At 35.5% G+C, this 13,257-nt stretch overlaps 1 protein-coding gene across 3 annotated transcripts in view; it reads left to right on the plus strand.

The window, feature by feature from the left end:
* The window catches only part of PJA2 (praja ring finger ubiquitin ligase 2), an 81,460-nt gene that overhangs the window by 63,579 nt on the left and 4,624 nt on the right, over window positions 1-13,257 (plus strand). For all 3 annotated transcript variants that reach the window (XM_045808259.2, XM_045808258.2, XM_087861933.1), the window contains 2 exons: window positions 11,542-11,656; window positions 12,042-12,163. In XM_045808259.2, coding sequence (XP_045664215.1) covers window positions 11,542-11,656; window positions 12,042-12,163 — 237 coding nt within the window. The remainder of the gene's footprint in view (window positions 1-11,541; window positions 11,657-12,041; window positions 12,164-13,257) is intronic.

The raw sequence follows: 13,257 nt of genomic DNA on the forward strand, positions 1-13,257 counted from the left end.
CCTTGCTGCTTTACGAAGTTAGAAATTTTACTCCCGTTATCTCCATACACATACATACTTAAGTGTGGCACATAATTTTGTCTTGCCTTCTTTTCCGTATTTGACTAAAACACAAATACTTACTTGTAATTGTGTTTTCCTAAGCTCAGAAGCCCAAACTTTCATGTTTGGGAGCTACCACTGCACTAGTGGATTTCATTATTAGAAGTCTGTTCTTTAAGTTACTATTTCTGAAATGATTTCCAAAGTCGAAAAATACGAATGTGAATGAGTCAAAAGTGAGAGAACAAAAATGAATGAGAGAACTTTCAGGGACATTATAACAGCATTTTATCTTGACATTTTCTGAAGTTAGAAAGTCCAGTTTAGATTCACAAATTAGACAGTAGGTAGGTAGGTGGGTAGATAGACCAACCTATCTATTTACACATCCACACACTTAAGGTAGCTTTGCTTTGACATCACTTTTTTTATGTCTTGTTTAATCTTCCAGGGAGATCATTGATCAGTTATATGCTTTGTTTGATGTGTCTTTTTTTTTTTTTTTTTAAAGTAACCATAGCAGGAATACTGTGTGCTAGGAGAAAGAAAGAACATCATAGGACAATACACTTAGGACTTTTCCCAGATTATTTCTTGCCTTGCTAAATTCTGACACATGAAATAGTAGCACAGTGTAATAGTTTGTATCAGAAATATAATATATAAAGATGAAGGGTCACTAATTTTCTTGAGTTCGATAAATTTTAAGTGACCACAATGGAATATATACATTCTGGAGTCTGGTTTCACAGTGCTTATTAAACAGTTTTTCCCATTAGTATGCGAGTGGTTTATGATCTCCTACGGTATAAAGATATTTTTAAAAAGAAATTTTGAGAATTAAAATAGAAGTTTTATTATTTGTTACCAGTAGGAAATGTGACGTTTGATTGGCTTCTTGAAGCAGCAGAAAGATTGGTCGGGTGGGTGGGGGTCATACTGTGTAAAGTCACTAGCAGAGTCAGCAAAGAAAGAGTCAAGAAAGAACGTAGTATGTCCAGGGAACTTACAGTCCCCACATTGTTGGCTTCTGTCTGCTCTTAGGGAGCCCAGTGACAGGTCGTTTTGACCTGTCTATCCTCCTGCTTCTGACTAATGGTGTTAAGTGTCTCCCTTCGCTACTGTTTCACAGCTTCCTCATATTTAGTGCTCTGCTTTGCTTTATTTGAATTCAGTTGACCATCAATACAGTTCCATCTTCTTATCACTGTCTAGAAATCTTTATTTTTCTGTGTCTAGTATCTAGTTGTTTAATCATTTTGAAAAATGAAGCTGAAAAAATTTATGATTTTTTGATTTTTGATCTTTCCTTTTAAATTGAACAACGTTCTTTAAATGAAACAAAAACAACTAATAAGGTAAACTGTGTGCTTTTTTTTTTTTCTCAAGCAGCCTGATCTCTCTGCAGCACTGGTTGTTTCCATTTCTGCTATTTTCTTAATACCAGACTGATCTATTTTTCCAGATAGAGGCTTTTGGTGAAAATATTGACAGTAAACATTTGCCTCCTATCTTGTCTCAAATTTGAGTGCGAACAGGACAAAATATTTAAGATCTTTAACTGTTTGATATAATGATAATAAAGGTTTTTACTCCCAGCCAGTTTTGAAAAAAAATATTTCCCTTTGCACCCTAACCAATATTGTTTACGTATCATATCTCTTTGCAATAAAAATAAAAAATTTGTCAAGAATTAAATGTATAAAAAATTGGTTTAGAGTTAAAATTGTTTGTAGCATCCAGTTGTAGCATCAAAAACAAATTTATAAATGTTGATAAATATTGAAACATAAAGTAAAATTTTACCAGAAATGTATTTTTTAATGAGATAGAGGGAGACTTTTTTTCTTCCATATTACGTTTATGAGTGAATTTTATTTATTCCTAAAATGAAATATAGTTCAACATCAATTTTGTTTTTCATCTTTATGAATGTAAGCTTGAAAAAACCTAGTTCACATAAAAAATTGATGGGGATGGAAGAAGTTTATTATAGCAACGTCACCTAGTATTTCTGAGATATTTGCCAAAATCACATCAACTTGACAGATTGTCTAGATCCTCCAATTTTTTTTGAAAGCACATGACTGGAGCCTACCTACAAAACTGTAACTCAGTCATTACTTCAGTTTGACCCCAGTATTTCAGATTGCCCTTTTGAATGGGTAAGAAGTATGCTTTTATTTATAAAGTGGGGAAAAGGTTAATGTAAAAAGGAACATGGAAACGGAGAACCAGCATGCTACTTTGACTGCCTGTACATTTTTAGGCGGATCAGTATGAGGAAAGGTTATGAAAGAAAGTTAATTGAATTGAAATGGAGTCTCTTAAGACTCTCCATGTCCATGGAGCCCTGGAAAGTCTTTATACACTTACAGAGCGCCTCATATACACTGGGCTATCGGCCTTAGGAAAGTAGTCCATGAGGTAAGAGCATGTGCTTTTGAGTTCGATAGATTGATTTAGGCTGTGTGACCTTGCACCATTCAGTTAACCTGAAGTTTCAGGTCCTCATCTACAAAGTGGGAATAATAAAATTACCTTATGGATCATTGTGACATTATGTTAAAGCACTTAGTTGATGCAGTGTAAGCTCTCAATAAGTGGCTGTATTGAAAAATTTATTCAAATCAGTCAGGTGGTAATCATCTAGCAAATCTGGATTCAGTGATCATTCAAAAATCAATATTAAATCACTCGTTATAAATCTTCATTCTTTCAAAACTAAATTGTGTTTTATTCTTTAAAAACTAAATTTTGTACTGACAAAGAATTATGCTACTTTAAACCCAAGTATATTCGAATTGTCCTATTTAGTCTATTTTGTTGTCTTTCTGACACTTGGACTAACAGGAAAATATACTGCCTGAGGTGTAGATAGATTTTTGTATTTTTATCGATTTTCATAGCAGTGTTTTTAAAGCAGTCTCTCATACTCTTGTTGCTTAAGACTCCAGATCACCTTAAGTATTAGTACAGTACCAAGCCAGTAAATTATTTTTACATATGTGAAATTCCAGGTATGTATTAGCACTGCAAATGTGCTAATCATCAGAAAGGAATAATGAACCTATTGAGACAAACATGTATCAGAGCATAACTATCCTACCAAAAGTGGAATTTGCTATAAATAGTATCCCCACCTTTTTTTTAATGTCTGGTACTGTACAGATGAATTCTTAACAGTATGTCTTGAGAAGTACACAGGAAATTGGAGGAGATTCATGATTATAGTTATCTGAGAAAGAAGGGACAAGTAATAGGCTATTACTTTCCATTTCTATTTCCTGATGGTAAAGTTTAATATAAAGAATTGTTAACTGTAATTGGGGATTAGAGTAACAAGGATTTACTTAGTAAGGAATAAAGATACTTCTAAAGAATACAGAAAAAGCACATGCAAGGAATGGCCACCACATGTCGGGCTCAGATCACCTAAGAAAGAATCCCCACTCCATTCCAAGGCTGGGATTCAAACTTTGATGGAGATGGCACAGCTGTGGCTTGCTGAATGGCAGAGAAGTCACTGGAGTGCTGGACTGGCAGAACTTGCTGGAAATCAGCCCTGGGGTGCTGCTGGGGGAACCTATTTATAGGGAGATGTCTAACTGGAAGCACTCTGCTACAGAACTGTCCAAGGTGGATGCTGGGGGAAGCTACTGGCCACTGAATGCTGCTGGCAGCATGCATTATAAGAGCTAGATGCTGGAGAAGCTGTGGGCATTGCAGAAGTCTGCTGCTGGAGAAAACCATGCATGCCATGGAAGCCTGTGTCAAGCAGGCACAAGGGGATTAGAAGCAAAGCCCTTTTCCTTCTGCCGTGTCTCTTCAGTGTCTTCTGTGAACAAAGCTTAGTTAACGGTGTGACAGCTATCAGAGGAAGATACTTAAATAGCCCAAATCCATTTTCACAGAGCTGACAAAAATAGTGAATTTGGATTTGAGGAGCAATAATTGATAACTGGAGAACAGTCCAGTTGGATCCCATATACACCTTTCTACACATATTTGAACTCTATTCAACAGCAATGCAACTATTCCACCTAACGAGATATAGCTATTCTTAAAACGAAGAAGTTTTCACCCTTTCTCAAGAATGAACAGATGAATAGACTCCCAAGGGTCATTATATCCATCACTAAATATTAATTACTCTACAAATTCAGTCAGTCACATTGAATATTCTCTTATAGAAAGATTAAGTTGTAAAGTTAACTGCTATATGAAATAAAAATGGGAAGGAGAGAGAAAAAGAAAATGATTTGCAGATAGAAAATATGCAAAGCCTATTAGTCATTGTTTTTATATTTGGTCACAGGCTGTAATTGATAGCTGTGGTTTCCTTCTTCGGTAACCCATTCCATATTTTCTGTGCCTTCAGCAAGACTCTCAGCTGGTTAGGATTCTTTACTTGGTGGAGTGACCCAAATCTCCATTCCCGAAGAGTATGTGTTCTCAATTATCCTGCCTTTTTGGAGGGGAGGGGTGAATGTTGTCGTTTTCTGGTAACTTCACTGTTGGGCATAGAAGTAATAAGAGATGTACATTCCAAGTGAGAGCATCACAGGATTCTCAAGTTGAAGAAAGCTGGTCTGTATGCTATTTCTACTGGAAAAAGGAGGCTCTGAGTGACTTGGGAATTCAAAATAGTCTGTTTCCTCTAAGTCCAACCAGATGTTCCCATTTTAAATATCAGAATCCTGATTGAACCAATCAGTGACACAACTTTTAAAAAACTTGACAAGACAGGATTAAACTCTCATTTTAATTCAGTAGTTCACACAATTAAATTTTGTGTTTGATCTTCAGAGATAAGTTGTTTGTTCTAGGGCTATCATGGAAACTCTGTGGTTCTTATACAATACCTCGCTCTGAGAGTAAATGGGCCTGAGTTTGTCTTTTTCTCTTCATATGTGAGCAAGGGTACTCTAAAGGATCCCATCCCACGTTAGATTTTATAGTCATTATTATTGCCCTAAGGTCAAGTGCAGCAGGCACCTGGGCTCCCAAGACACATGTATTAGTTGGCACTTATTACAGTGGACCACAGTGGTAGTTTGATTGTGATTAATGCAATTATTTGTAATCGGGCTTTGGATTGATAATATTCCATTCCTGTTGGCCAGAAGCAGGAATAGCAGATTTAAGGAATAACCTTAGGACTGAAGTAGAGCACACACACCCCACCCCCATCTCCACCCAGGGCTGAGATCCAGACTATTGGGGAGGACGCAGCCATTGCTCTTAGAGAAGTTCTTGTGCTACCCTGCTGGCAGAACTTGCTGGAAATCTGCCCTCTGGAGTGCTAGAGAAACTGTTTACAGGGAGGTGACTAACTGGAAGCAACTGCTGCAAAGCCACCCAAGATGGGTGCCAGGGGAAGCTGCTGGCTACCTTACACTGTGTCTGTCAGGCGCTGGAGAAACGGCATGTGCTTCTGGAGCTAGGCTCAGGAGAAGCCACTCACACTAGAGGAGCCTCATGCTGAAGAAGTCATCTGTTATGCATAAGCCCACAATAGGGAGCCGTTACCGCTACAGGGGCCTGCCCAGCAAGGCCACTAGAACCAAGAAGCAAAGTCCTTCGTGCGATCTCTCCAGAGCCCTCTACTGACAAAACCTCATGCTGGCCAAAAAGGGAAAAATATTCAAAAGGCCCAGATCTATTTTAACAGAACAGAAATGAAAGGTGAATTTGGAGCTAAGAGTCAGTAATGCCTTTCCTGGCACACTGTTTTTCTTTTTGCAGCCTCTGCAAATTCAGTGTCAAATTGGTGTTCAGGATTATTAACTTTATTTACTAACTCATGATGAACCTTTTTTGCTTTCCCCTTTTTTAGTTCTCACTTTGCTTAGGCCTTGGCCCTGTCCTCTATTGTAAGTCCCCACAGATCCTTTTTGGAAAGACATAGTTCATTGTGAGATTATCTGGGCTAAATCCTGGAAGAGTATATAAAGGTTACGTCTGCCATCCAAGAGAGGGCAACGTTAACTGTCAGGCAGAACCCTCCTCCTACATGGGAGGCTCAGTTTGCTTTTTATTGTGGTAACATGCACATAATGTAAAATTTACCCTTCTTACCATTATTTACTATATAGTTAAGTAGCATTAAGTACGTTGTAAACAGTAACTCCCTCCTCCTCCTCTCCCCAACCCATGGAACCACCGTTCTACTTTATGTCTCTGTTTTACTACTTTAAGTACCTCATTTAAGTGGAATCATACTGTATTTATCCTTCTGTGACTAGTTCATTTCACTTAGCATATGCTTTAAAGATTCATCCATGTTGTAGCATGTGTCAGAATTTCCTTTTGAAAGCTGAATAATATTTCATTGTATGATACACCGCATTTTTCTCAGCTTTATTGAGGTATAAGTGACATATAACATTGTATGAGTTTAAGGTATACAGAGTATTCGTTTGATACACTTACATAGAGCAAAGTGATTATCACATTAGGGTTAGTTAACACCTCCATCACCTCACATAATTTCCATTTTTTTCCTGTGGTAAGAACATTTAAGGTTTTTACTCTTAGAAACTTTCAGGTATATAATACAGTATTGTTAATTATATCACCATGTTAATACATTAGATCCCCAGAATTTATTCATCTTGTAACTGGAAGTTTGTACCCTTGGGCCACCATCTTCCTGCTTCCCCTACTCCTCACCATTCTACTCTCTGTTTCTGTGCGTTCAGATTTTTTAGATTCCACATTTAAGTTATATGATACAATACTTATGTTCTCTGACTTATTTCACTTTGCAGGATTTTTTTCTTTCTTATGGCTGAATAATATTCCAGTGTGTATATATAGGTACCTCATCTGTATCCATTCATCCGTTGATGGACACTTAGGTTGTTTCCATAGCTTGGCTGTTGTGAATAATACCGCAGTGCACATAGGAGTGCAGATATCTCTTCAAGATCCTGATTTCATTTTTAGATATATACTCAGAGGTGAAATTGTCAGATCATATGGTAGTTCTGTTAATTTTTGGAGGAACTTTTATACTGTTTTCCATATTGGCTGTACCAATTTACATTCCCACCAACCGTCTCCAAGGGGTTCCCTTATCTCCTCGTCTTTGCCAACACGTTATTTCTTGCTTTTTGGTGATAGCCATTGTAACTGTTGTGAAGTGATACCTCATTGTGATTTGGTTTGCATTTCTTTGGTGATTAGTGATGTTGAGCATCTTTTCATGTACTTATTCGTTCATGTGTCTTCTTTGGGAAAATGTTCATTTCCTCTACCCATTTTTAAATTTTTTTTATTTTTATTTATTTATTTATTTTTTACTGAGTTATTTGAGTTCCATATATGTTTCAGATATCAACACCTTATCAGATACATGATTTGCAAATGTTTTCCTCCACTCTTTAGTTTGGCTTTTGATATACAGAAGCTTTTTAATTTAAAGTAGTCCACTTAGTTATTTTTCCTTTTGTTGCTGTGCTTTTGTTGTCATACCTAAAAATCATTGGCAAGATCAGTGTCAAGGAGCAGTGTTTTCTTCTAGAAATTTTATGGTTTCAGATCTTATGTTTAAGTCCTTAATCCATTTGGAGTTAATTTTTGTGAGTGGTGTTAAGATACAGGTCCAATTTCATGTATGCAATTATTCTTCTGCATGTGATTATCTGATTTTTCTGATGTCATTTATTGAAGACATCATCCTTTCCCCAGTGAATATTCCTGGCTCCCTTGTCAAAAATACTAATTGTCCATATATTCCAGGATGTATTTCTGGGTTCTTGACTCTGTTCCACTGGTCTATGCGTCTGTTTTTATGCCAGTACCATACTGTTTTTGATTACTACAGTTTTGTAGTATAGTTTAAAATCAGGAAGTGTGATGCCTTTGTTCTTTGCTTTGGCCGTTCAGGGTCTGCAGTGGTTTCATACAAATTTTAGGATTTTTTTCTATTTCTGTGAAAAATTTCATTGAAATTTTGATAGGAATTACATTAAATCTATAGATTGCTTTGGGTAATATGGACATTTTAATACTAATTCTTCCAGTTCCTTAACATGGAATATCTTTCCATTGTATCTTCAGTCTCTTACATCTTTCAATTTTCAATAAACAGAATCTTTCACCTTCTTGGTTAAGTTTATTCCTAAGTATTTTATTGCTTTCGATGCATTGGGATTGGGATTGTTTTCTTTATCTCTTTTTCAGATATTTCATTGTTAGTGTATAGAAACACAACTGATTAATATATCTTGATTTTGTACCATACAACCTCCCTGAATTTGTTGATTAGTCCTAACAGCTTTTTGGTGGAGTCTTTAGGATTTTCTATATAAAAGATGATGTCTGCAAACAAAGACACCTTTCCAATTTGGATGCCTTTTATTCCTTTTTCTTGCCTGATTGCTCTGGGTAGGACTTTCAGTACGGTGTTGAATAGGAGTGGTGAGAGTGGGCATCCTTATCTTGTTTTTGTTCTTAAAGGAAAAGCTTTCAGCCTCTCATTGTTGATTATGGTATTAGCTGTGGTCTTGTCATATATGGATGCCTTAATTATGTTGAGGTACGTTCCTTCTATACCTAATTTGTTGAGAGCTTTTATCATGAAAGAATGATATATTTTCTCAAATGTGTTTTTCAGTATCTATTAAGATGTTCATATGATTTTTATCTCTTATTCTTTAAATGTGGTATATCATATTTATTGATTTGCATGTGTTGAAACCATTTTTGCATCCAGGGATAAATCCCACTTAATTGTGGTGTATGATCCTTTTCATGTGCTGTTGAGTTCAGCTTGCTAGTATTTAGTTGAGGATTTTTGCATCTATGTTCATCAGGGTTATTGGGCTGTAATTTTCTTTCTTACGTCCTAATTTGACTCTGACAGCAGGATAATGCTGGCTTCATAAAATGAGTTTGAGAGTGTTCCCTCTCTCATTTTTTTTTTAGAAGAGCTTCTTGAAAAGGGTTGGCTTTAATTCTTTAAATGTTTGATAGGATTTTCCAGGGAAGCCATCCAAACCTGGGCTTTTCTTTGTTGGGAAATTTTTGATTACTGATTCAATATTCTTAACTTGTGTTAGTCTGTTCAGATTTTCTATTTCTTCTTGATGTCGGCATGTTGTGTATGTTTCTAGGAATCTAGCCATTTCTTGTAGGTTATCCAATTTGTTGGTGTATAATTATTCATGGTAGTCTCCCATGATCCTTTGTATTTTTGTAGTGTCAGCTGTAACCTCTCTTCTTTCATTTCTAATTTTATTTGAGTCTCTTCTTTTTTTCTTAGTCTAAATATTTATCATTTTGGTTTATTTTTTTAAAAACAGCTATTAGTTTTATTGATATTTTATATTATTTTTCTGATTTCTGTTTCATTTATTTCTGCTCTAATATTTGTTACTTCTTTCTGCCAACTTTTGACTTCATTCTTTTTCTGTTTCCTTGAGGTGTAAAGTTAGGTTGTTTATTCGAGATCTTTTTTTTTAATGTAGGCATTTATCACTATAAACTTCCCTCTCAGAACTGCTTTTGCTTCATCCTATAAGTGGTGGCGTGTTGTTTCCATTTGCTTCTGTTTCAAGATATTTTTTTATTTCTTTTTTGACCCTTTGGTTGTTCGGGAGTGTGTTGTTTAATTTTTACGTATTTGTAAATTTTCCCATTTTCTTTCTGTTGTTGATTTTTTTTGTTTCTTGCCATTTTGGTCAGAAAGAGAGTTGGTATGATTTCAGTCTTCTTAAATTTGCTAAGACTTGTTTTGTAACCTGTCATATGATCTATCCTAGAGAATGTTTTGTGTGCACTTGAGAAGAATGTGTAGTCTCTTGCTGTTACATGGAATGTTTTGGATATTCTTAGATCTATTTTATCTAAAGTGTAGTTCGGGTCTAATGTTTTCTTTTTTATTTTCTATCTGGATGATCCATTCTTTAAAGTGAGGTGTTCAAGTCCCCTACTATTATTTATTGTTGTAGTATCTCACTTCAGATCTGCTTTTATTTGCTTAATATACTTAGGTGTGCTGTAATGTTGGATGCATATTTATTTGTCATTGTTATATCCTCTTGATGAATTGACCCTTTATCATTAAAGAATAACCTTCTTTGTCACTTGTTACCACTTTTGGCCTGAAGTCTATTTTTTCTGATACAAGTGTAGCTACCCCTGCTTTCTTTGGTTTCCATTTTCATGGAACATCTTTTTCCATCCCTTTACTTTGAGCCTGTGTGTCCTTAAAGCTGAAGTGGGTCTCTTGTAGGCAGCATACAGTTGGGTCTTGCTTTTTCAATCCAGTCAGCCACTCTGTGCCTTTTGCCTAGAGAATTTGGTCCATTGACATTTAGGATAATTACTGATAAGTAAGGACTTAACTAATACCATCTTACTAATTGTTGTCTAGCTATTTTGTAGTTCTCTTTTTCCTTTCTCCCTTTCTTGCTGCCTTCTTTTGTGACTTGATTTTCCATATTGGTATTGTTTGATTTCCTTCTCTTTATCTTTTGTGAATCTAACATAGATTTGTGCTTTTTGGTTACCATGAGGCTTACGTAAAATATCTTAACACTCTATTTTATGGTGATAACAACTAAACTATATTACATACAAAAATTCTACTCTTGTTCCTCCCTTTTATATTTTTGATGTTACAATTTACCTCTTTTTATATTGTATATTGTTAACAAATTATTGTAGCTATAGTGATAACTCCTGTCCTTTAACCTTTATACTAGAATAAAGCAGTTGACACATTACTACATTATAGTACCATAATACTCTGAATTTGACTGTATACTTACCTTTACCTACCACAGTTTTGTTTATCCATTCATCCATTGATGGGTATTTGGGTTTCTACCTTTTGGATCCCATGACTGTAAATCCCACCTGTAGTTCTAATTTAATTGTATCCAGAAGGCTAATCAAACCACAGAAGGATTATAGTAGGAGGTCATATGATCTGTTGTTCCATTCATCCTTGTTAGAATAGTAGCTTTATATAGACATTGAACCCCTAAATAAAGTTCACATCCCAGATAACCTAGTAATATTAGTGAACTCATCGTGTGGGTGTGCTGCTTCTATGCCATGATAGATACAGCCATTCAGGAATACATTATTTGCTTCTATACCTTGAACATCATCAGGTAACCTCAGTCATATTTTATCTTTCCTATGTTGAGCCTGTCCAAAAGTTTACTTTTTTTCATGTTGTTGATTCCACACAGGAACTCATAAGTTGGAAGAGGTAACCACTCTTCTGAAGATACAAATATGGTGGGCAAGTAGATGGTTATTGAGACAAGATAGATTTTTATTGTTCTTGTGAAAAGTACGGTGCTTCTTTTGGTATGTTTTTTGATGGTGTGATGGTGGTTCCTTTTGGGAGGAGACAAAAAGGGCAGGGGACTGAAGCAGAAGAGAATAGTGGTGCATATAATTTTGAAAGATACCTTAAAAATAGTTTATTACTGTTTTAAAGTGTTTTCTAACAAGGAACTGTGATGTCTTTTTCAGACTGCACTGGCACATTTAGAGTCTCTTGCAGTGGATGTTGAGGTGGCCAATCCACCAGCCAGTAAGGAGAGCATTGATGGTCTTCCAGAGACCCTTGTTCTTGAAGACCACACTGGTAAGGACAAAGTTGATCTCTGATGTCAAATGACACATTGCATGTTTAAGTATATTATCAATGCACCTGAAAGAGAAAATACTGACTGTTAGAAACTTTCATCAGTTTTTCTATGAAACCAGATTCTGACAAACTTTCACCTAGTAGAAGAATATTTTTAATTTATTAAGTCATGGGCTGGAACAAATGTGCCCCAGCCAACTTTTCTATAAAAGCAATATTTATTAAATTCCAAATTGTCATGTATTGCAGAAACATGTTTGCAAATTACTTTTTCAAAGATTGGGTCTTCTATCATAGGTATCATCTGTGAGTTAATATGTTGATTTTCAGTTTTATTAAAATTGAACTCTGTGGGATTGATGAGATTATTTTTTGTTTTCAGCGATTGGTCAGGAGCAGTGCTGTCCAATCTGTTGCAGTGAGTATATTAAGGATGATATAGCAACAGAGCTTCCCTGTCACCATTTCTTTCACAAACCTTGTGTCTCAATTTGGCTACAGAAGGTGAGTTTTATTTTTACTTTTTTTGGAATTAATATTTTAATAGTTCCTCCTGAAAGTTAATGATGATAGTATCTTTTATGCCTGTTTTATTTAGCTACATACTCATAGTACTTTTTAATTAAGTGTTAAAAATTGATTACCTCTTGGGGCACCTGGGTAGCGCAGTCGTTAAGCGTCTGCCTTTGGCTCAGGGCGTGATCCTGGCGTACCGGGATCGAGCCCCACATCAGGCTCCTCCACTGGGAGCCTGCTTCTTCCTCTCCCACTACCCCTGCTGTGTTCCCTCTCTCGCTGGCTGTCTCTCGGTCACATAAATAAATAAAATCTTTAAAAAAAAATTGATTACCTCTTAATGATTACAGATTAATGATAATATGAAACTATTTTACTAACATTTCTAAAAAAACAATATAGACAACACTAATTGCTTGACATATTTAATCACTTTTGGAAATGATTAAATATCAAAAAATTATTTTAGGATAAAACTAATTAGATCTTTAATCATATCCCTGAAATTTGTGTTTTTGAAAATATCACAAGCAAAAAAAAAAAAAGCCTTTGGCACTACTCAAAGTACTATAATAATATACAGATATTCTGCTAATACAAATCAGTGTCTTTGAAAATGTATATGAGAAATATGTAATCACCTACCATGTACCTCTTATTCCAACTATATATATTCTCCCTAAATATTTACCCAATAATTTTTAACAACATTTGAATTACTTAAGAAAAAAAGAAAGAGTCTTACTTAAATGTTCTCTGTGAACTATATTTTTACATAAAGTATATTTACAGGCAGTAAGGTAGAAATTCCCAAATCACTTTCACAGCTTATTTACTTAGGGATATAACTCCCTCTTTTCCCTACAGCCACTCCCTTCCTTGTCCCCTTCCTCTCTTCCTCCCCTCCTTCCTCCTTTCCTTTCTTTCCTTTCTCTTTCTTTGCTGTTGCTACCCTTCTACTGCTACTTCATGGATGTCCAAGTTCTACTTAAGATTTGTAAAATCCAATGCAGAAATGTTCACTATTCCATTATAAAGTTTGAAGTTTCTCTCTCAGCTTTCAAGGCCTTCTGTGATCTAGC

This window comes from Ursus americanus, chromosome 5 (genome assembly GCF_024610735.1).
Source record: "Ursus americanus isolate L20-20 chromosome 5, mUrsAme1.1.p, whole genome shotgun sequence".
NCBI lineage: Eukaryota > Metazoa > Chordata > Mammalia > Carnivora > Ursidae > Ursus > Ursus americanus.